Source organism: Gastrolobium bilobum, unplaced genomic scaffold (genome assembly GCF_033153095.1).
Source record: "Gastrolobium bilobum isolate Gb01-03AN ecotype WA unplaced genomic scaffold, APGP_CSIRO_Gbil_v1 utg21532, whole genome shotgun sequence".
Lineage (NCBI taxonomy): Eukaryota > Viridiplantae > Streptophyta > Magnoliopsida > Fabales > Fabaceae > Gastrolobium > Gastrolobium bilobum.
Genome location: NW_026899727.1, coordinates 42,668 through 68,336, shown reverse-complemented (window position 1 = coordinate 68,336; position 25,669 = coordinate 42,668). Strand labels below are relative to the sequence as shown.

The following is a 25,669-nucleotide window of genomic DNA, read 5'->3' as shown; positions in this document are numbered from 1 at the left end:
GACCCTTCATTCAAGCACAAAAATAAATTTTCAAAATTAATTCTTTTTTCTATAATAAATTTTGTTTAATTTCTTGGGGTTATATAAATATTTAAAAAAATTTATCAATAGTTTGCACAATTAATATAAGGTAATCATTTTTTTAAAACGGACGGTATCGGGTGCTAACACCTTCCCTACTCGTAATCGACTCCCGAATCCAATTTCTTTTATCAAAGACCAGTTTTCTCAAACAAAAGGGTTTTTCCAATGTTTTCCCAAATAAACCTTGGTGGCGACTCTATTATTTTTAATTATTAATCTATTTCGCCGTCACGTCACGATTCGGTTGCGACAGTTACAAGCCTTTATTTTTCTATCTGTTTGTGAACCCATATCCAGTTGGTTGCAAACATTTAATTTTTGTTCGTTTGTGAACTCATATCGAGTTGGTTACAAACTTTTACTTTTCTTTTGACAACCCATATCCAATAGGTTGCAAAAGTCTCTTGTCAACCCATATCCAGTAGGTTGCAGAAGTCTCTCTATTTTTCTTCTGTTAACCCATATCCAGTTGGTTGTATAAGTCTCTCTATTTTTTTTCTGTCAACCCATATTTAGTCGATTGCATAAGTCTCTTTATTTTCTTCTTGTCAACCCATATCCAGTTAGTTGCATAAGTCTCTCTATTTTTTTTCTGTCAACCCATATCTAGTCGGTTGCATAAGTCTCTTTATTTTCTTGTTGTCTGTAACACCCCGTGTATACCCGGTTTGTTATCATATCATCATATTAAACCACGCTTAATTAAAAATGCGGAATATCTTTTTCTTTTCAATTATGACATCATTATCAATTACCAAGTTGATTACTTAAATCACTTTCAAAATATTGCCTGTATGTAATTGCAAATAGACAACTAGCTACACTGAATAACCTCATAATATAAATAAAAGTGAGTATCTAAGTCACAGATCTACAACACGTAGTCCGGACATATTCCTGATACATTAATACAAGTCGAATCTAAAAAAGACATAGTCAATCAATGTGGCATGGACAACCCTCTTGCTCACCAAATAAGGCAACAAGCCCAACAGAGTCTCAACAATAACAACATAATCATAAAGATAGAACATAACAGCATCCAAGCATCACAGTATAAACAACAATATCTAACTCAGCTCTGACCTCCTGCCGCCCGAGGTCTCAACCCCCGAGTTACCTGAACCTGAAATATGTGCCCCAAACGTGGGGTGAGATCTCTAAACAGAAATCTCAGTAAGGCAATGGGTCCCCAAGGATTTCTCCATCCCAAGCTCACTTACATCTTCAATATAAGTTCAAAAGCAGTAATATCATATAAGTTCCAAAATCAGTGCAATGGAGCAGATAATCATGTCATGTGTGTTAACTATTCTACTGATCAGAGGAAGTGTAGGATGTACGTACGTCTACAACCCACAATAGTACACGCCAATGTCGTACCTGCCCACAGGAACTTAATCCCATATAGGCAAACATCACATACATATCATAGGGCATTTGCACTTAACAGCTCAACAACATTCCAATAAATCAATACATGAAAACACATCATGCAGATAAACCATTCCCACATGGAGTATGGTGGAACCAACAATGGATAAACCGAGGACACGAAAGCTTGCCTTGCAAGCTAACTATCCAAGCCAAGCTCACACTAGCTCAATGCCCACAAACAGCACAATCACAATCTGTTTATACAATAATCAATCATCAATAATCATTGCTCAAGATTCCATTAAGTGATTAAGGCTTTCCAACTCATTTTAAGTCATTTCATGTTGTTTCTGCAGGAGGTATTCGAATACTCCTCGATGAGTATTCGAATACTCCATGTCTCCAGAAAGTATCTGAATACTTTCACTTAAGTATTCGTATACCACAAGGTATCCGAATACTTTTTCCTCCAGTATCTGAATACCACCAGGTATCCGAATACAGATACCACAGTATTCGAATACTACCCAGTATTCGAATACTTACTCAAAGGTATCCGACTACTTTTCTTCCCAGAAAAGTATCCCAATACTCCTGCAAGGAGTATTCGACTACCAGAGGACAAGTATTCGAATACCACCAGAAAAGTATTCGAATACTTATCCATCAGAATGCAGAAATTCGAACTGTCAACTGCATAATTCCATTTTTAAGGGTTCAAATGCGATTGAGAGTCCAATGACTCCCTCAACAGATGTTAATTAACATATTATGAACTCAGAATCTTAGTCCTTAACTCAAATGGTCCAAATTTTACTTTTTAACGGATTAAACAAGCTTAAATCATCAAAATGACAAAGACTATGATCATGATATACCTCAAGCTCCAAAACTTCAAAAATGAGGCACACTAGGGGTCCTCTACACAGCACCACAACACTGACTTCAGCAAGATACGAATTTGATCATCAAGCTTGACCCTTTATGTCAAAAGGTGGCTTCTTGAAGCTCAAGAAGCCAAGAACAAGGTCACACAAACCCAAAGCCAAGAGGACAACCCCAAAGTCAGCAACTTCACCTCACCACAGAGGCTACAATCTCAGAAATGAGACACTCCACACCCTCCCAAGGCCAACTCTCACAAGCTATAGTGTTTTGGTGAAGAGAGAAAGGAAGAAAATGGTTTCTAGCTCACAAAAATGGAGGAGAAAGCAATGAAACAGTGCCAAGCTGATCAGCCCCTCCAGGAGTGTCACGTAGCAACTGATTTGGCCTAGGGTTTTGGGCCAAAGTGAGTATATATATGCGGTTTAAGTTTAAACACATTGTATTAGCACTAATAGCTACTATTAGTATTTTAATCTCAAACTTTGGGTTCTGAACCTACTTATTTTTCTAAGATAAGTCATATTTTTATTTTATTTTTCGCAGCACCTTTCCGGTACGCGCTTTTACTTAGCCAGTATCAGTTCTGGCACTAGTTCTCATTATTTTGACTTGAAACTTGTTATGCCAGTCCTATAAATTATTCTAGTGACATATACACACTTTTCATAATTTTCTTGGATACTTCATCGGTACGCATTTATACCGTGAGGCAGAACCGGTATCTGCACTTTTCGTCAGAAAAACGATTTTCAGCATTCTTAATCACTTACCATAATTATTTAAGGTTAATTATGGAATTATTTCCTAATTCTCATATTTATTTAATTAATTTTCTAATTTAATTGTGCGGGTTCTTACATTGTCAACCCATATCCAATTAGTTGTAGAAGTCTCTTTATTTTATCTTTGTGAACCCATACCAGTTAGTTGCAAACATTTAATTTTCTGTCCGTTTGTCAACCCATATCCAGTTGGTTGTAAAAGTCTCTCTATTTTCCTTTTGTCAATCCATATCCAGTTGATTGCAGAAGTTTCTTTATTTTCTTGTTATCAACTCATATCCAGTCAGTTGTAGATTTTATGCTCTGTCCGTTTGTGAACCCAAATCCAGTTGGTTACAATCATTTTTTTTTCATTTTGAGATCCCATATCTAGTTGGTTTCAAATATTTCTTTTCCACTCAACTTGTCAACCCATATCAAGTTGGTTACAAAACTTTTTTTTCCAGTTGTGAATCCTTATCAAGTTGGTTCCATATTTCCTTTTCATACCCGGATGAATTCAAGCATTTAATCTTCAGGCTCAAAGGCTTAGGCTTTAAATTCAAAAGTCATGTCTTCTATTTTTGAGCTCAAAGGCTCACTATGTTTGATTTTTAGATTGCATCTCACCTGTATACGTTTTCTATTGTTCTTGGACAAAATTAGGATTCATTACAACGATAATATGCCAACTGTGATTTGTCATATTACCTAGTAAGAAAAAATAAAGAGAGGCAACTGTGAACACCCAATTTTGTCCCAAATATTTAAAAATTAAAAAAAAATTAAAAAGAGGGCTACTCATTTTTTAGACCACTATACTTTTCGGGTAGCAGTTTTTGGAGAGCTACTTCTCTCAATTGAACCGTTGGATCATCCTTAAATTTGGTTAGCATATTCCTCTGATATAATACTTCAATCTGACCGAACTAATTTTCTAGCTAAACCCTCTAGTGTGAGATATAGTTGTCAAAAAATGGTTGTCCACATTAAAAAAAAAAACTAAATTTCCTAAGAAGTCTCACGTTGCCCACTCCTCATTCCTTCCTTCTCCCTCCCCTCTATATAAAGAGCTCATTCTCCTTCACACACCCTTTGGAGAGAACCAAATAAAAAAACACAAAAAGACTCTTCCAAGAGTTAAAAAGACACTTGGGCTTTGTATTAAAGCTTGTCTCATAGTAATATTTTAAAAATACTTGGGCTTGGGATTAAAACCAAGCTAGTGTCAAAGTTAAAATTTCGTTTTTGAGTAAAATTAGGGTAATTTGTTAATTTGGCCGTGACGGCTTGTTAACTTATTTATCTGTGAGGATTAATTTAGTCGTGAGGGCTTGTTAACCTCATAGTACATTTTTGGAGCGTCAAGCTTGTTGAGTTGAGGCTGTTCTCCACAACTTGACTCTGCACTCCAAGTTTTGTCGTCTTTAAGGTAAGTCTGCTTACATTCTCCTTTTAGTTAATAATTATTTATTTTTGTATGCTTTTTCATGCTCTTTATTTGCTTTATTAGTTTATAATTGCTTTTTTATGCTCTTTATCTACTTTTTTAATTTATAATTGGCTATTTTTGCATTTTTTATGCTCTTTATCTGTTTTATTAGAAATTTTCTTATAATTGTTTATTACTTTTGTATGTTCTTTATTTGTTTTATTAGAATTTTCTTATGTAGTTTAGAAACTTAATTAGGGATTAATTTTGCCGTGACGGCTTGTTAATCTCATAGTTTTTTTTGTCATTTTGGCTATGACGGCTTGGTGACCCAAGCCCGTTTTAAATTATTATTTTATATTTATTTATTTATTTTTCCTAATTAAGGATTAATTTAGCTGTGATGGTTTGTTAATCTTGTAGTATTTTTCGGGTAATTTTAGTTGTGACAACTTGGTAATCCGAAACCTTGAAAATAATTTCTTTAAAATTAAAGTAAACACCATTTTTAGTCCCTGTCAATATCTACGAAGTCCTTTTTAGTCCCTGGCAATAAAAAAGGACCAAATTGGTCCCTGAAATTACAAAAAACGGGCCATGTTAGTCCTTATGTCAACTCCCAAATATGTAGAGTGGCCCTTTTCTTGTACTTTCAGGGACCAATTTGGTCCTTTTTTATTGCCAGGGACTGAAAATGACTTCGTAGATATTGCCAGGGACTAAAAAGGGTGTTTACTCTTAAAATTATTTCAAAAATTAAACCAACCAGTACACAAATAATTTTTAAGAACGACGTAGCTTTGAATTCCTCACTGCACCTGATGATACGTCGGAGTGGAACTCTTTCCGTCAAGCTAAAATAAAGTTTAATAAATTATTTCTCTTCTTAATCATATTTATATTTTATGGGGAAAAGCAAATATTTTTAAAAGCTATTAATAATTTGCACAATTAATTTCTGGTAACCATTTTAAAGCGGATGTGTATGGAGTGCAGTGGGATTAAGTTTCCACCCTTCCTTGTGCATAATTAGAGTCCCGAACCTTTGATCTATAATTTTATAGACCGGTTTGCAATAAAAGATTTTTCAATTTTTCCAAAGTAAATAAAATTAGTGGCGACTTCATTGTTTTAATTTTTAAATTCGAGTCAGGTATGAAGAAAATTTGTTCCATGATATGTGATGTAAGTCTGAATGCCTTATATGATGAGAAATGCCTATTGCATATTGTCTAAATTAAGAAGTTATTGAGTAATTAAAGTTTGGAATATGTGTGGCACCCTTAAGGGGTATGTTTCGGCCATATGGGTTATTTAGGCTTGAAAACTTAATTAAATTGTAATCGATACATAGGATGCACTCTTGTGTCATTCCTATAGTAGGCATGTATGTGAAACCTTGTGGTTGCTTGTCCAACAAGGAACCACCCTTGGTGATTCTATATGTTAAGTTTTGATTAAAGTAGTAATGACTTGTTGTTTGGAATATAATTGGCATAAGAGAAGTAAGATTATGATAGGGTGACATGACATTAAATTGGTATGTCATACATGAAAAGTAAAGAAATCATACAAGTGTGAATGCCTTGTAATTGTACTTGACAATTGACCTATATAATGAATATTTGATATGGGTTCCTACTCTAGGGTTGTGCTTAGGGATTCGGAGCTTGTGGATCAATCATTGGAGGGAGAATTGTAGCTTTCTTGCGACACAAGTATGCCTTGGTAGAAGCTTCAAGAGGTAAACTCTTCGTTTAAGGAACCCTCTCCTCTTTGTATGCTCCACCATGATCTAGTGGGGCCATGGTTTGGATAATTATATGATTTTATGTTTAACACCTAGTATAGGTTCTTTCATATAGATATGTATGATAATATGGTATGATATGTGTGATGTGGTTCCTACCCAGTGAACATATGTATGTTGACTTTTCCACTAGAGGTTCTAAGCTCTTGAAGGACATACGTATATGTTGACTAATCCACTGGAAGATCTAAGCTCTTGGAGGTCACATATACGTAATGAATTTATATATGATATGTTTTACTATATAATGATATTCTATGCTTTGTATTTGACCCGTCATACAGGAAGTGAGCTTAGGGGTGGAGATGACTCTATAAACCCTGAGCTTAAAGAGATTACTTATCTCACCCCTTCTTGGTGACATGTTTCAGGTGTATAGACGATCGGTGAGCCTAGGGGTGTTCATCAACCGATCCAAACCGATTCAAACTGCGGAGACCGAACCGAAAACTGAAAAACTGAAAATTGAAAAAACCCCGCAAATTTTAATTATTTGATTGGTTTTCGGATTGGTTGATGAAAACCGATCCAATATATTAATTTCCCTCCACCTACTTGGGCTTTTCCCCAATCATAATCCAAAAATTTCTAAACCCAAGATCCATTAACCCATCAACTAAACCCAAGAAAAATCTAGTCACATCTCATCAACAAAATTTTATCTGTGTAGAGCTTCATATCTCGTTGCAAAAAAAAAAACTATATTATAGTTTACTAATGCTTTTGTATTTCAATCTTTTTTTAACAAAGTCAATATATACAAAAGATGTTATTTGCACAATAATCATGAAACAAATTTTAGGATTTTCAAAAAACTAAAAATTTATCCAATCCAAACCGGAAAAAATTGGATTGGATCGAATCGGATTTGAAAAAAAATCCACACCGAATGGATGATTACATGATCAAACCGAAGGGACTGGATCATATGATTTTTGCTTCCAAAATCGATCCAATCCAGATCGCGAACTCCCCTAAGTGAGCCCTCTCGGGCCAAGGATGTGATTCAGGGGTAGAAGAGCAGATTGATATGAACTGATAGTCTTTCTTTTTGGAGGATTATGTTACACTCATTTTAGGGTCATGATGTATAACCATTTTGTTGTATATGGCATGTATATGCTTTGGGAGATTATTCTGTCATGATGGATGTATATCCATGTATTTATTCACTTAGATGCATTGTAAGTGGTATGTATATTATAGGATATGTAGTGGCACGTTGCCATGAGTGTTTGAGCCCATGGATTGGTCTTATGTCCTTTGTTGGACTATATATATATGTATGTATCAGCTGGAATTTTTGTTTGACAGGGAATGTGTAAAACCATGGGATTTAATTCCCAGATTGTCCAGTTTACAGCTGAGATGTTGTCTGTTTGGAGGTCATTTTTGGCAGTCCCGCCCCTTGTGGGCCTTGTCCAAAAAGGGAAAAAAAAGGACTGAGAAGGAATTTTAAAGAAAGATAAGGGTACAAGTGGAAGAGAAATTTTCTTTTTTGGGTAAAGGACCATCCAATGAATAAAGGGCCGGGTGTATCTTAAAAAAATCCGTCTGTTTGACTCTGTTAGGGTTTATACTTGTTATCATACTCTGATGATCTTTGACCATTGCTAATGGTTACAGGATTAATAAGTTAGTAAAAGGAATTCGGCATTGATATCGGACGGTACAATATGGTTACTATGAAAAAAGTTTATGCTATGCAATACATCAAGCAAAAAAAAATAAAGGAAAAAGTTAATTCATAAGTTACGTAGGTTAACGGTGAAACTATTAAGTAAGACTTCACTTATACATGCTAATTATGTTTCACTTTAGTACCATATGTATGCTAATTAATTGGCTTTATTAAGACTAGGAAGTTACACAGAGCACGGAACACTTTGTGTCTTCTGCGATTTGCACGTAGGAATCATAGGAGTAGGAGCTGGTTTTGCTGCCAATATTCCACTATCAGCTAACAACTCCAAGGTGTATTTTCACTTATTCATAACCAAACCTGTGGAGGAATAAGATATTTTAAATCCAAGGGAATAACGCAAAGATCCAAGGTCTTTAATTTTGAATTGTTGATCCAAATGGTGATTCACATGTTGAATCTCATAGGGATATCATTGCCTGCCAATACTATGTCATCGATATAGACTAGTAAGGCAGCGAAGGACGAGGAATCATGTTTAATAAAGAAAGAGTAATCTGCCACCGATTGAGAGTAGCCAAGCTATAAGAGTTCTTCAGACAATTTTGCACACCACTGACGGCTTGCTTGGTGAAGGCCATAAAGGGTTCGGATGGGAAGATTTCATGCCAGGAAGGGGCACCACATATACTTCTTCATTTATATCTTTGTGTCGAAACACGTATTGTTCTCGTCTAATTGCTCCAAACACCAACTTTGTGTTATAGAAACACCGAAAAGGATGCGTACTGTTTTCATCTTAGCTACTGGTGAATAAGTCTCAAAAAAATTCACTATTTCTAATTAAGTGATGCCCTTGGCCACGAGGTGGGCTTTGTATCTCTCCAAGGAACCATCATCTTTGTACTTGACTTTGTAAACTCATTTGAATCTAATAGGGCGTTTGCCATGAAGGGGATCCACAATGTTCCAAGTTCCAGTGTTCTGCAACGCAGTGAGTTATGCTTGCATGGCCTTTTGCCAACATGAGTGCTTAACAGCCTCGATGTGAGAAGTTTGTTCAACCTAAGAGTGATGTTCAAGGAGAAATGAGTATAGGTAGGAGAGCAACGTTGAAAAGAAAGCACTGAGGAGAGTGGATGACAGAGGTCTTTGAAGGATTGAGATCAGTATGAGCTAAGTTGCAGATAAAATCATGTAGGTGAGTAAGGGCCTTCGAGTTCGTGTGGAACGTTTGATTATATCATTTTTTGGCAATTTTGTATCATGCTCATGATGTGGAATCATATCATCAGGTGCATTCCTTAGTGGAACAACAAAAGGAAAAAAGTGATCAATGAAATGAGAAAAAGGCAAAGAACAATCATTCAAATGAATAGCTGGAAACTCCATGTATGCAAAATCATTAATATTTTGAAAGGGAAAATCTATTTCAAAGAAAACTACATTTCGTGATGTGAAAATTTGTCTTGTGGAGAGAAAAAAATCATATAACCTTTTAGTACCATCCTTTTACCCTAGAAAAATTTCTTTATGAGCTTGAGGAGAGATAAAAAGTCATGTTTGCTTCAAATCTATCAAAGAAAAGGAAAAATTATTGTATTCTGAAAAGGTAAATCCATTTCAAAGAAAACTACATTTCTTGATGTGAAAATTTGTCTTATGGAGAGATCAAAAATCATGTTTACTTCAGATCTATCAAAGTTTGATACTGCTCCATAGAAATGACCATCATGCCTTGATTATTGTTGACATCAGTTGGCTCCTGCTCTCGTTTAACTGCATTTGCCACTACATAAGGAGTCTTCATTTTGTAACCTAGTGGATATCCATGCTTGGTATAACATGTATCCTCAATATATTTCTTCATTCCACAGTAGGTGCACAACTTACTATTTCTTCCTCCTCCAAATCCAAAATTGGATCTTCCTCTTCCTCTATGAGAAAATGCTCCTCGAGTTTGTTGTTGATAAGTGGTGCTAAGAAATGCCTTGGATTCAAACATTGCACCAATCTGAACGTCCATATTTTGTTGTCTTTCCTGTTGAACTACAAGTGAAAAAACCTTGTTGACTCCCAGTATTGGCTCCATCAACATTATTTGAGAAAGCACTTGACTGAATTGGTCATTTAAACCTTTCAAAAACCATAACACATGGTTTTTCTCCTTGGAAATGCATATTGTAGCAATTTCTCCACAAGTGCAGGGTGGAACACATGTGCATGAAGGAAGTGGTTCCAAGATATCAAGTTTATCCCAAAGACTTTTCAAATGAGTGAAATATTAAGATCTCTCACCATGTTGCAATCGATAAATTTCCTCCAAGAGTTCAACAATACGAAACACATCTCCTTTTGAAAAACCTTTGCTTCAAATCATCCCATATGTCCACTTCATGCTCAATCCACATAATCGATAGAGCAATTGTATTAGTGATGGATCGATGAATCCATGATAACATTATTGTTTTGGCACATTCCCATGCTGAGTAATTCGGATCTCGAACTCCTAGAATTGGAACGCTACCATCAACAATACACAACTTGTTCTTCGACAATAGCGCCATTTTCATGGCTATCACACGAGTGATAGTTTTTCCCATCAAGAGGAGGTGTGTAAGAACCCACATCGATAAATTAGGAATTTAAATAAATTAATTATGAGTTTAGGAAATAGCTCCATAATTGACCTTGGATAAATATACAAAAATAAGAATAATTATCGAGAAGGACAAATAATGCTTAAATCGCTTTTATGATAAAAAAATGCAGATACCGGTTCTGCTTCACGATATAAATGTGTACCGATGAAGTATTTCAAAAAATTATAATAAAAATATAAATATTCCTAGAAAAATATCTAAGTCAAGGATATCAAGTTTTGGGTAAAAATAATGAGCAGTGATGTCAGAACTAATACCGGCTATGTATAAAACGTGTACCGGTGAAGTATTCGAAAAATTATCATAAAAATATGATAATTCCTAAAAAAATGTCTAGGTTCAGAATATAAAGTTTGGTAGAAAAATGATTAGCAGAGCTATTAGAACTAATACTATTGATTAGTGGGCACACCGGTATAAATAGAGAGGCACGTAAGCCTAGGTCAGAATTCTACAAACTCCTACGTGACACTCAGTAGCTGCCATTGTGTCTCCACCTTGCCACCACCTTCCCTCTTCAAGAAAATCTCCAAGTGATCACATGTCCTCTTTATTTCTCCACCAAAACACATTAAATACTCAAAAGCCTTCATCTTCCTCGTGAAAGAACTGTTCTTGGTGGGTTTTTGGGTGTTGTCTTGGGGGCTTTGGGACTGTTCATCTTGGTTGGGTGGTGTAGGAGCCATTTTCTTTGCATTTGGTGCTTCAAGAAGCCATTTTGTGGAGGAAAGAACCTTTTTGGTAGACCAAATTTGTGGCCTTATTGAGTCAGAGTTGTAGGGTGGTGACGACAGATTCAAGACACTTCCTTTTACTATTTTCATAAGCCTTAAGGTAACCTTTGATCATTTTCTTTGAAGTTTCATGAACATGACTTGTTTGAGTCCTTAAAAAGAGGAACTTTGATTATTCAAGTTAAGGACTATTAATCTATGTATAATAAGTGGTCATAAACTTCTGTTTGTGGAGATATTGGACTTAGAATCATTGGAAAACCCTTAAAATCGAGTTCATGCAGAAACCATTCGAGTTTCTGCATTCTGTCTGAAAAGTATTTGAATACTTTTCGTGAAGTATTGGGATACTTGCTTGGTATTCGAATACTTATCGAGAAGTATTGGGATACTTTTTTGGGAATGGCAGTGTTCGAATACTGGTCGTGGAGTATTGGGATACTGGATGTGGTATTCAAATACTTTAATGAAGTATTCGAATTCTTATCGTGGAGTATTGGGATACTTAGTGGTATTTGAATACTCTAGTAAAAGTATTGGGATATTTAGTGGTATTCGAATACTTTAGTAAAAGTATTGGGATACTTTTCTTGGAACAAGCAGTATTCGAATACTTATCGAGGAGTATTCAAATACTCTTGGCAGTTTGAGCCTAAACTCAATTATAACAAGTTGGGAGGTCTTGAATACAATATAGGACCTTAATGAATCAGTGTGGGCTTGTCCTATAAGTGTTCAGGTGATAAAAATAAAATAACTCATTATCAAGGCATTAGGAGAAGCATGTAGTCATTAAATGAAAAAGGAAATGTTGTCCTTATGCAATGAAACTCTAGACTATGAATATTAATGATATTTCTGGTATAATCGAACTGTGACCTTGCTGTTTGGTGACCCGAGAATTTTGTGTGGACTTTTAGCTTGATATTGCTAGCTGGACAGGTAAGCTTCCGTGTCCTCGATTTTATCCATTGTTGGTTCCACCATACCTCATGGAGCGGTGGTTTATATGCATGATGTGTTTTCTGAAAATATGTGAAGAATATTTGATATGCTGTTGAGCTATTTTATGAATGCAAATGCCATATGTTATATATGTGGGGTGTTCCACCCTAGACAGTAATCCCTGAGTATGTGAGGCACGAACAAGATGGTAACTCCGTGGGTGAGGTACAAGAGAAGAGCCTTGTACTGCCGGTTGCAGATGTGCGCAATCCTTACCTTTTATTCTCTGGCCAGTAGGATGCATACACATATGACATAGACATATGCTGCATTGCATTGATATATGCCATTATACTGTTATTATCTTTTTGGAACTTATATTGCACATGTAAGTGAGCTTGGAGTGGAGAGATCCTTGAGGACCCATTGTCTTTCTGAGATTTCTTGTTAGAGATCTCACCCTGTGTGGGGCACATTTTCAGGTACAGGTACCTCTGAGGTTGAGACCTCTGGTGGCAGGAGGCCAGAGTTGAGCTGATACTATGCATGCTTTTTTATTGCCATATTTTCATACGATTATGCCTGGTTATTCTTATATGGCTATTGTACTCGAGACATGATCTTACTATGTTGTTTTATTTGGTGAGTATGGGGGTTGTCCATGCCACATTGGTATAAGCTACGTTTATTTCAGACTTGAGTTGTACTATTGAATCAGGATTTGTCTGGTCTACGAGTTGTAGTTCCATGACTTGATACTTATTTATGCTATGAGGTTATTCAGTGTAGTTATTTATTACAATTTACATGCAGACAGTTTTTGGAAAATGAATAAGTAAAACCAAATGGGTTAATATGAAGGAATCATAATTGGAAATTTTTAGCTTCCGCATTTATTAAATTGCGCTTATTACCCTTTATATGTTTAATACACCGGATGTACACGGGGTGTTACAAGGTGACACCAGAACTAAGGCTAGTGTTTCGCTAAGACAGAAGTAAAATGGATTTCCATGATTGGTGAAGTGATTCGGAAGAGAGTTTTGGTTCGGAATGATTACAAGTGAACAAGAAAGAACGATGACGAATAACAAGAACAAGTTGCAAAAGCAAGAATGATTAGCAAAAGCAAGAAACATGACAGAAAACACACAAAAACAAAGACAAATACCAAAGCTCTCTTTAAAGCTCTGATACCATCTTATCAGCATGAAGGGAATGGAAGAAACAAGAATTCTTCATTATGAATTAATCTAATGAAAATAAAAGAAGCTACCTAGATATATAGACCACTAGCAGCAATCATGAATACACTACAATATACCTTGCTAACGTACTAGAAAGCTAACAATCTAACTACTCATTGTTACACCAAAAAACTAATCTACAACCAACTTAAGATAAATAACTAACTAAGACATTCAATGTTGAGCTGATACTTCACATTATTGATAGTATAACATATATAAACTAGGCCACCGGTTTTATATAAAATCGAACAGTAAAAGAAATTATAAAATATGTGAACATTTTTTTTTTCCTTAGCGACTCATAAATTGTCAGCATAAACTATAATCAAATGTCAATTTGTTGGAATTGTGAGTAATTTTTTTATGAATTTTTCTAAAATATTGTATGCACAACATGTTTTCATAACAAAGAATCAAATTGTATAACACTCTTTTTATTACATTGAAAATAATATACATGGTGGTGGTGTGGTGCTACATATGTCACCTTGGTTGACACAATTATATCATTAGGGGTTTCCATCATAAACCTTAGTGAATAGGGACTCGAGATATTGGGCCACAGACACCGGTCCAAAACAATTCCCTACTCAAAATTTGAGTATTTTAAGTTCATCGTTATAGTTTTCATCCTTAACTAGCCGAGAACGAGATTTACGTGTCTTCAATTTTGTTTTCAAAAAAGATCATTATTCGGCTATTCCAAATACATTAAGAACAAACTTAGTCATTCTACATGATTTAGTATTCCACTATATTTATAGAAAAATATAGGAGCTTCTTATATAATAGATATTGAAAATGACATCTACCTTATGCAACATAAAATTAAATAGACATCTCAATCATAATAATCAATCATTATTTATATGACCATAATTTTAAATTATTTTTCATGCATTATTGTGTGATGCTGGAAGGTCGGTGCCGTAATGGGACTAATTATAATAATTTATTTCAATTCTATTAATCTTTCGTTACTTGAGATAAAAATGGATGGAGCTCTTGACAAAGATAATCATGTATAAAAGAAAGATATATAAGAGCAGCACTAATGATAATAACAACAATAAAAGTAATCGTGAGGTGATTCATCTAAAATGACATTAATTGAAAAAGAAAAACCAAAATGTAAAGTTGGCAATTCGATTTGACACAATAGGATCCATTTATTTTACCGACACGGTATGAATAATTCCTAACTTAAAATTTATTATTTATTATATAGATTGATACGGCACGAAAAAATATAAATCTGTTGTTTATACTAATATTATGTTCGCGTAACACAATATGAATAATTTATAAAAAAATTTAATATGAATTAATTTTATATTTGCGGATTAATATGTAACGAATTTTGTGTCAATTTTTGCCCTTTAAACAGAATTTGAGAATGAATTTCTTGTGTCATGTTGATGTCGCATGAACGGGTAATTTCAAGTTTCAAAATCAATCTATAAGCTTAACAGAGGTATATCAAGGCATGCTGCATGCACATGCTATTATAATCTATGTCCAGATATGCAAACCATGCTACAATGTACTATCTATATTTTAAAAGAAAAAAAAATGTTGCTGTAAAGTATCACAAGATTCACAACACATTATTTAATGAACATTATGTTTTCCCTTTTTAGAAATTTAATGAATTAAAAAATAAAATAGACTAAAATGTAATTAATCCCTTAAACTTTAGTCATGTTTCAAATAACCACCTTAAATTTATAATTGTTTTAACTTACCCACTTATATTTTATGATGATAACAAATTAATATATACGTTAAAATTTTGACTAACGGTTTTAATTCCCAAATCCCTAATTTTATTAATTCCCAAATTTGAATTCCATATTCTTCTAAGGAATTTCTTTTCCACCATATTATTTTCCATCATCTTCTAAGGAATTTTATTCGCACAGCATAGATGTTAATATTATATAAATGTTGCATATATATATATATATATATATATTTCACAAAATATAAGTGTCGCACATATATAAATATTGGGATTAATATTTCTCTTATCACAGGAGATAAAATTATTTTCAACAAGCACAAAATGACATAATTTTTGGGGTTAAAGATGTAAAATAAAGGATATTTTAATAAATTTCATGATATAAAGAGAAATATAAGATTTTCAAAATATCTTTTATTTTAAATTTTAAATTTTAAAATGATGTCGTTTTGTGCTAACGGCAGGTAACTTTATCTCCTGTCACAACAAAAATACCTTTCCCAAAAATATTTTACAAAATATAAATGGGTAAAGGATTTCTCCGGTGACCGGAGAAATACTTTTCTCAATATAAATAAGATAAATGATTTCTTTAATTTCTTCAGAGATAAATTATCTCCGATTAGCTCAAAATAATATTATTTTGTAGCTAATTTTAACTTATTGTAGGGTTATATTAGTCTTTATTATTATATTTTTTTAATCTTACAACTCAAAACGACGTCGTTTTGAATTAATTAGGAATAACTTTATCTCCGATAACTGGAGAAATACTTCTCCCATGTAAATATGGCATACATTCTTCATACCAAATTTTCTTCACGCAAAATACATCTTAACATCATATAAATTATATTTTAGCGGATAAAATATCTACCACTGTCACAATCACTATGTTTCTTGTTAACACCTTGGAAGCCTAATGTCTATCCTCTTTCTTTTTGAGTAGAAAATATTTTGAATAATCAGTTAAATAAGCTTGTCCATGATGCTAACTGCAAAAATCCAAAGGCTTTGGGGGTAACAATATAATAGATAGAAAGCAGAAGTTAGTTCCGTTCTAAAATAACAAAATGCCCGATTCTATTGTTTCTGTTTAGCTTAATTTCAACCAAAATCTAAACAGAACAATGAAAAAGATTTTTTATTTTTATTTTCATTTATATTTAATCTCAATCAGTAATCATTTTTTAATTTTTCCCGTCAACTTCTCTCTCATGGATTTTGCCCCCTTCTTCGCTTTGCAGCCAATTGATTCGGTCACTTTACTGTAACTTGCCAATTTCCAAAACTATCCTTTTTAATATTTTCATTACTCCTTCTCAATAATTATATAAATCATTAAACTCTTATTTTTTTTCTTGTATTTGCCCTCTTCTTCTTTGTTCATGTACTTCCTCATTAGAAAATTTTCTAAATTACAAAAAAGATTATAAATATCTTTTCCTTTTGATAGTGTTATCAAATAATTTTTATTTCAACTTGTGTATACGTTAATCTGATTCTAATATGTATTCCTGAAATTAAAGTCAGCACAGTGACTCCTCCTCACTTAGAAATATTACAGATATTAAAGTGAAAAATTAAAAAATATATGAAAATCAAAGGCAATTTAAATAACGTTCGTATTAAATAAAATACATTTCTTAATTCAAAGAATGAAATCAATGGACTATGGCAATAATTGAATTTTATATTTCTTTTCAAGATGCATTAAAGAAATTTAAAAGTTTAACGGTGATTTGATAATATTTAAATTAGCTCAAGAACTTTTTTTTTCTTTTCAAATCACTTTATCTCATTTCCTTTGGATGTTTTAACACTTAAAATTTTAATACTTTTTAAAATATATATCTTGACTATCATTGATTAGTTGTATTTCTGAGTGAAAATTGCAGTTTAGTTTTGACGAGAGAAGTGTATTATCCATAAATGAAAGAACAATACTCAATAAACATCAGAACATTTTCATGAAAATAATTTTATATTATGTTATCCAAAAGCTAGATTATCTTAACAAATCAGTCATGCATGTAGGGGTACATAACTTTAAAGTTATGTTTCCTTTTATATTGTTATATCTAGCAAGATATGTCACTCTATTTAAGGAAAAAAAATACGCAAACAGTATTAATAAAAGTATACCATCAAGTTTACCAAAAAAAAAAAGAAAACAAATAAACCATCAAGTAATCCACTTTATTTTTGGATGAACTACATTAACACCTATAAATTAAAAGAAAACAAATAAAGTGGAAATGAATATTCAACAAAACCATGTGAATGAAACTCATTTTAGTTAACATATTTGCTTCAATCAAAAAGAGCACACACACACAAAAAAAAACACATCCATTCCATTAACTATATACTGAATGTAGAGTTTTGTACAATAAATAAAGAAAAAATATTTTCTTTACATGATAGGAGAATTATTTTTTTATCAGTTATTCTTCAATTTTTGTGCAGCATTCCTTTTTAATAATTGTGAGCTCCACATAGAATGTGTCTATGACATGAAAAAAATTTCTCCTATGTTGCATGAAAAAATTAAAATTCAAAAAAATATATTAGCTTTTCTCTTTACATGAGGCTGACGTGTATCACCAAATAAAGACAATTTTCCATTTCCATTCTATTTAAAATCAATCAATCAAGTGCAAGAGGCATAATTAACAACAAGAATATATTAAAAAAAAATCAAATGATGATAGCTCAGTTGGGGCATAGAAACTGAGCAAATTGGGATGAAAGTATGTGTTCGATCCTTTTCATTATTATCATTGGAAGAGACTTAAAACTTTAATACAAAACCCAAAATTGTCTCCGGTGAAACGATGCGTGTGGTTTATCCAATATATATATAAATATATACTCCAATACACAGACACGCAGATTTTTAGAAAAAGGGCGTGTCGGACACGTGTCCGACACGGACACGCTCCGACACGCGATCAACATTTTAGGACACGTGGTCAACTCTCGGACACGCTCCGACACGCAGTCAACATTTTAGGACACGTGGTCAATGCTTGGACACGCTCGGACACGTTTTTTTTTTAGTCTTAATTTTATTTTATTAACTAAAAATAAAAAAGTTATTTATAAATCAATTTTTTTCTGTTATGAAATTTGACATGACAAATTATTAAGTACGAAAAATTAACAAGTACGAAAAATTATTATTTTTTATTTATGTTATAAAATTTGAATATTTGATTGGTTATATGACTTATTATGAACTGTTATATGTATTAAATATAAATTATTTTATATTTACTGAAAATATTATTTAATATCAAAACGTGTTCTAACGTGTTGAAATATGTCGTCTTTTAGAATTAACGTGTCGGCGTGTCGTGTCGTGTCCGTGTCATTGTCCGTGCATCATAATATATATATATATATATATGGGAAAAACGTTTCTGCAGTTAATGCAGATAAATTATCTGCATTTATTCCCAAAACGACGTCGTTTTGGTATTAAAATCTTAAAAAATTATAAATATAAAGACTATTATAACCCTGAAATAAATTAAAATTACAAAAATACCATGATTTTCGTCTCAAAACGACGTCGTATTGGCTTACTGCAGATAACTTATCTGCAGTAACTTCAGAAAAATCTATATATATATATATATATATTAAAAAATAAAGTCTATTGGACGTTGTGGGCCCTCTCAAAGATGCAATGGACCCCACTTAACACAACAGGGAAATCAAGTAGGAAACAGTGGACCCTTCATCATGTGGACTGTGTTTGTGTAACACTGGATTTACACAACTTTAATTTGTAAGACATGATATTGTCCCATTCAGTGGTTTGTGTTCTTCTCTCCCAAAAAAAAAATTGAAATGTTCAACCACAAACCAAGCCTTTTAGCCTTAGCCTACTTGCAAGGTGTATATCTTTCCTCTCCCATGGTCCCCAGCCATTTGAGTTTCTGAATCTCAAAGATCCAATTCAATGGTTCAGATTCAACCATGCCCCACCTCCCAATTTAATGTTATTTCCCCCTACATAGAGACACAACAAAAATCTTCATTTGTGTGCCATACACATGTTGCCGACCTTTGCATATGATAAAATCCTAAGTTTAGCACATTGGATTTTCCGAATTATTATTATTATTATCAAAGAGTTATTTTTAAAAATAAAATAAAAAATTAAGGGTGTTTTGGTAACTGGGGCTGTTCAAGAAGCAGTTATGGTCTTCGAGGATTAAGCAAAATATTGTGCCTCAAATCTGTGATTATTTTACAGCTGTGCATGATTTTCAGAAAGGTTTTATAGGAAACCAAATACAGAAGAGACAGAACAGAGTGAAAGAGTCAGATATAGTGAGTGTTAGTGCTTAGTGTACGTGTGATGGTTACTGGCTTTAACTGAACTTAGCGAGAGAATACAATCTATTGGATGTTTGAGTCTCTCTGAATTCAAAGCAATCTTCTATTTGCTTTTTGGGTTATGAATTTATGATGATAGGGCTCTCTGAATGTAAAATGAAGGTCTGGATTTTGTTGTAGAGAGAAAAAGGTTGGTTGAATGAGTAGGTGTTGCAAAGATTTTGCTTGAAGCACTTGAAGATTGTTTATCTCCTTCCGCTGTTTAATGGGTATGAAGCTTGAAAGTTTTTTGGTTATTTAATTGCTCTTTTTTGGTTTTGGGGTGTTGATCTAGTTATAAAAAAAGGGTCTTTGAGTTTGTTGAATTTTTGCTAGCGTTTTTCCCCCTTTGGAACTCAAATTTTGTAATGCTAGTACCAGTTTTTATTTGCAAATGATGGCTAGTTTTCTTGTAACACACCATTTGCTTGGAGGAAACGCATGCTTTGAATGGGTACAATTTGCTATTTTTTTGGCATTTGATTATTTCTGAGCATCTATTCCTACTCATTTCCAAATTTGAAGGGGAAAAAACCCAATTCTGCTCTGCATTTAAAGTACTTCCTTTTTTTGAGAAAAATCTAGTGCAGTGTGGGGGTGTTTTTCTTTTCTAAAAGGCTGCTCCTATGTTTTGGTAGGTTACCTGATGCCTATAACTAGATTCATGGACTAGGGGTACCTTGTAGTTGAAGAACATAACTTTTTGTTTTATGGGGTTTGTTAAATCTCTTGCTTAGCAATTGTTCTTATTTAATTTTGCCAATTTTTATGATTTATTAGATCTGTGAATTTTTCTTTTGACATTAGGACTCTATTGAAAAAAAAAAAAAATGCTCAATCTGCAAAATGAATCAATGATGCCTGCTGTGTTTCTTTATGCCTATTTCCTCATCAGTGTTTATTCTTTTTGTTAAGGTTGTTGAAATTTTTTGCAGTGAAAAGATAAAAGCTATGGATATTTCAGAGTACACAAGGATTGTTTTTGATAAACTTCAGAGATTTGAGCCTGAGCATGCTACAAAGATCATTGGGTATCTCCTTCTGCAAGACCATGGTGAGCAAGAAATGGTTAAATTGGCTTCATACCCAGACCATTTAATCCGTGAAGTGGCACTTAAGGCCAGAACCGAGCTTCAAAGGTTGGCTGCTAAAGCAGCCATACTTCCAATTTCACTTCCTATCAACCCTCAACAAGATTTGAACCATTTGTCAATAATCTCTCCCACCACTCCTACTTCACCAGCAAGCTTCCAGGTTCCCTCTTCCTATTGGGATCCACAGTCAGCAGGCAATACTAATGCCGAATTTATGACAATAGGTTACTTGGATTCTATCTCAGAACTTCAAGACCAGACCCCATTGTTTAGTTTTGATAATCATATTGATACTATAAATTCTGTGGCTGCTGGGATTGCCAATGATTACTATGGCTTAGATGCTTCAGCTGGCAATTTGGGTGGAAAAGCTGGTAGAAGGTTTTCAAATCTGTCTGAAATTCCTGTCAAGACATGTCACTATTTCAACAAAGGATTTTGTAAGCATGGAAGTAGCTGTAGATATTATCATGGACAACTTGTCCCGGAGATATTCTCTCAAATATATGGAAATGATGCTCTTAATGAGGATCATGTCATTTCACCAGGGTCACTAGCACAGTTAGAGTCAGAGATTGTTGAGCTCTTAAAAGCAAGAAGGGGAAGTCCTATTTCTATTGCTTCCTTGCCAATGGCATACTATGATAAGTATAAAAAGGTACTGCAGGCAGAAGGCTACTTAACTGAAAGCCAGAGACATGGTAAGTCTGGCTACAGTTTGACAAAGCTTCTTGCAAGATTGAAAAATAGTATTCGGCTGATTGACAGGTGAAGACTAGTGGATTTTCTATATGTATTCTTATGTAATAAATTGATTGAATCTTTCTAACTCTAATTTGAGTTTTGTCATGGTTGAATAACAGGCCTCATGGGCAGCATGCTGTGGTTCTAGCAGAAGATGCTCCAAAATTCATGGGAAAGGTAGATTTTGGTCAAAATATTAGTGCATCAAGACAAATATATCTGACATTTCCAGCTGACAGCACTTTCACTGAAGAGGATGTCTCAAACTACTTCAGGTAAATTAGATGTAACTCATAATTTTCACACTTCTTTTGTAGGTAATTGTTTTGTATTGGAATATTCAAATTGCTCTTACATATTTGCCTTTGTAGCACTTTTGGATGTGTTGAAGATGTAAGGATTCCATGCCAACAGAGAAGGATGTTTGGATTTGTGACATTTGTTGACCCAGAAACTGTTAAAATGATTTTGGATAAGGGTAATCCCCATTATGTTCGTGGATCTCGAGTTCTTGTGAAACCTTACAAGGAGAAGCCAAAGCTTATTGACAGGTGAATTTTATTTTTATTTTTTGCTGTTTTTTTTTTTCTTTTAAATCTTTTTCTTTTGGAAGTTATTTTAGTTTTATGGGTTCAAATTCTCCTGTCGTCGATAAAAGTTTATTGCTGTTGATGAAAGCTTGGTGTTAGCATCCTACTTTCTCCCCAAGATACTAACCCCAAACACAAAGCACGTGAATTTATGGTTAATGCATACTTATTTAGAGTGCATGTTCATTTTACTCAATATCTTTTAAGTAGGAAAATATGAAACATTGACAAATGTTAACACCATGAATCAATATTTATATCTTAAGACATTAGTAGCTGCCCAAATACCTTCTAGCTGGATTCTCTCCTTCATTATTAACTTGTTCTTTTTATTTCCATGTGCATTTTAATTTGGATGCAGAAAGTACTCGGGAGATAGAATCGAGCACACTCACTATGTAGACATTGATACTGAACTTACCTCGAGTGAGTATGATATTCTCTAGTTTGAAACATAGAGTTTTCTTCTCCCAATCATGTAACCGTTCTGATTTCTTTCTTTGTATGTAAAGCTTTTATACCACATCTAATACACAATTTTTATAGTTCCAAGAAGTTGTGGGAACCATCGATTTATGAGAAGGTTGCTCGTTGAAGAACAGGAGCGCGCCCTTGAGTTTCAGAGAAGGCGTCTTGCAGAGCTGCATCTGACCCAAAAAACTTTGTCCAGTTTACCCCATTTTGGATTCAACATTAATGGGTTAAAAGTATCAGATGGCGGTAGTAATATGGATTGAATATTTGCATAACTAGTTTATTACATTTTTTTGCTGCCTATCCTCCCTTCTAGTCCTCATATTTTTTATACTGATTCAGATATTTTTCTGGCAGATCATGCCAATTTTCAGCCGGCAGAATCTTTCAGCTACTCTCCAAAGGACAAAGCTAAATACACAGATACCAATTATACTGATGAGGATAGGTATGAATCATTTTCTAATAGCTTTCTCTTGATCTCCAACAATCTGTTATTTAAACACAATTTTTTGATCAATATATTATAAATCTGACCTTTGTTGCATATTTTTCACCCATACTGTTTTTTCAAAACTTAAACACATATTTGTAATTGTTATTTACTTGCCAAGAATCTAACTCTTTCACTTTTTTTTTTTTTTTAATTTTAATTTTATACAGCAGTCAAGGACTGAATCTCCCAGACAGCCCATTTGCATTCCCAGTAGATAGTGGGATTTCAACAGTTATGTAGTTTCAGAAGAACTTACAGGAGAAATATAGAGTTAAAATAGCTGCAGGCCAAAGGCAAAATCTCTAGTTTCATACATAAAAAGTGAAACTAGCTGGTGACTTTAGTCAAGTACATACCAGATGAAGAAGACCTCTTCAGAAGTGAATGATGGAATTAACAACTTACTGACACATGTAAGAAGGTTATAGTTTTTAGTTGAAAAATAATGGCAAAAGGTTTATGAGCTTTTTTAGAACTTATCACAAGGAACGAGGTATATTATCCATTATCTACAGCTTTTAGTAGAGATTGAAGCAACTTTAAGAATATGAGGCTGTGCAGGGAAAGAGTAACCAATTTCTCACTGAGAACAAATAAAAACTACAATAATTTATACCAAAAGGTCAGAATTATTCGGTATTCTTTAGTTGCTTTTGGATGACTAATCCTATGTCACTGTCCTGATAAATGTAAGGAGTTCTTTAATATCTTGAAGGGCTAAATAATATTTTTTTGTTTATTTACTTAATTTTTATTTTTTTGCCCTTTTAGTGGTGATCCAGTTTTGTGAATGACCTTTTGAATAGTTCGAAGATGGTTATAGTTATACTAAGGCACTAATATTGCAGATAAAAGAAAAAAAGAAAAGAATGACAAAAAGTAGGAACAATTTATATACATATATAAACTTTATTCATTCAATTTGAATGACAATAACACTTTTTTGAATTAATTCAATTTGTATGTTTACACATATCGTGTGATCAAAAGCAGTATATTATCTAATTATGTGTATTTGTGTTATGCCTTGTATGATTTAACAGTGTACAAGCATGTTCCATGATTTTAATTTATAATTGCAACTCAAGCAATCTCACCTTCAAGTATTTGATATCGTAATTAATTTTATCTTATTTTAATTTGACCCATTCATTTTAAAAATTATTATATTGTCTACTTATTATTGAATAATTTAATTTTAATTAAATATTTAAATTACGAAAAGAATTTATATTGTTATCAGATTGCATACTTGTTGTCATAATTTAACAATATTATAATTACTAGCTTATTAAAGAGATGTCAACTTTTTCTAAAAAAAATAAATAAAAATATATTATAATGTTATTGATTAGTCATTAGTGGTTATGAATTTTTATTGTTATGTATAATTTATTTCTCAAATTTTTTAGTCATTTTCTATATATAAAACAAGGGAAAAGTGTTTCTCCGGTCACTGGAGATAAAGTTATCTCCAGTGAGATCAAAATAACGTCGTTTTGGTTTATAAGATTAAAAATTATAATGATAAAGACTAATATAACCTGCAATATATTATAATTATAAAAAACACTTTGATTGTCGTTCTAAAACGATGTCGTTTTGGACTCACCGGATATAACTTATCTCCATTGATTAGAGAAATCTCTTACCCATAAAATAACTAAATAAGACATTTCACATAATTTCTCTAATTAAATAATGTTAAGGTGTCAACAAATAAATAATTATAAAGATAATTTGGTTATGATATTATTAAACTTATAAATGTTTTTAATGCAAATATTGTGTGAAGACAACAACTTTTATGTCTTTTTTTTAATAATTTTATAAATAAAAGTGTTTAACCTTTTTTTAGAAGATAGTATTTTTAAATATTGCAGCCAGATGTAGAATAGTTTTTGTTTTGAAAAAGTCATTTGAATAAAACAATGCATATAAAGTCACAAGCATTTCATGAACGCTTTAAGCACATTGAAATTGACTGCCACATCACTCGTGAAAAGATCCTCTCTGGTTTAATACACTTGTTTCCCATTTCTTTTGGGCACCAATTGAGTGATGTGTTTACCAAAGCTTTGCCACCTTCTGTTTTTGCTTTCAATATATCCAAGCTTGGACTTCATGACATTCATAGTCCAACTTAGGGGTATTGGAGTTACACTCATCAGATGCTACACAAGATAAAAGTATATGCAGCAAATCGAAAATAAAATGACGTAGCTTATGACGTGTATTTATAGTTGAGTTTGTTAGTTAGTTAGCAACTGATTCATTCAGTTATTTAGCAATTGATTCTCCTGCTAATTCTTTCACTACTGCATGTGTGTATCCTCACACTATAAAGTGTGTTAACTCTCATTCTGTATTCAAGCTTTTCAATAATAGCAGAATAAGAAATACCAGATATTAGTTTTCATGTCTTTGGGTGGAGAAATCTTCCAAGGACCCTTAGTTTACTAAGATATATATGTATATCTCATCTCGTGTTGTGGGACCTACTTTCAGGTACAGATGTTGCAGGAGCCTCTGGTGACAAGTGGTCATATTTG

General features: G+C 33.2%; 1 protein-coding gene across 2 annotated transcripts; it reads left to right on the top strand.

Moving 5' to 3' along the window:
• The first annotated feature begins 19,509 nt into the window (after positions 1–19,509).
• Positions 19,510–23,829, top strand: LOC133292957 (zinc finger CCCH domain-containing protein 18-like). Of its 2 annotated transcripts, none has more exons than XM_061491451.1 (8): positions 19,510–19,949; positions 20,655–21,581; positions 21,677–21,832; positions 21,929–22,108; positions 22,509–22,573; positions 22,694–22,867; positions 22,979–23,069; positions 23,288–23,829. In XM_061491451.1, exons 2-8 carry the CDS (start codon positions 20,671–20,673, stop codon positions 23,355–23,357), a joined length of 1,647 nt encoding a protein of 548 aa, XP_061347435.1. In that variant the 5' UTR covers positions 19,510–19,949; positions 20,655–20,670; the 3' UTR covers positions 23,358–23,829. The 2 variants fall into 2 exon arrangements, with proteins under 2 accessions (XP_061347435.1, XP_061347434.1); XM_061491450.1 differs by having other exon boundaries at positions 23,285–23,829.
• Positions 23,830–25,669: the final 1,840 nt, after the last annotated feature.

Bases quoted from the DNA above. Each gene is read 5' to 3' on its own strand.
- LOC133292957 (XM_061491450.1), top strand. From the start codon at position 20,671: ATGGATATTTCAGAGTACACAAGGATTGTTTTTGATAAACTTCAGAGA. The intron at 21,833-21,928 runs GTAAATTAGATG...TTGCCTTTGTAG, and splicing joins GATGTCTCAAACTACTTCAG to CACTTTTGGATGTGTTGAAG. The intron at 22,109-22,508 runs GTGAATTTTATT...ATTTGGATGCAG, and splicing joins AAGCCAAAGCTTATTGACAG to AAAGTACTCGGGAGATAGAA.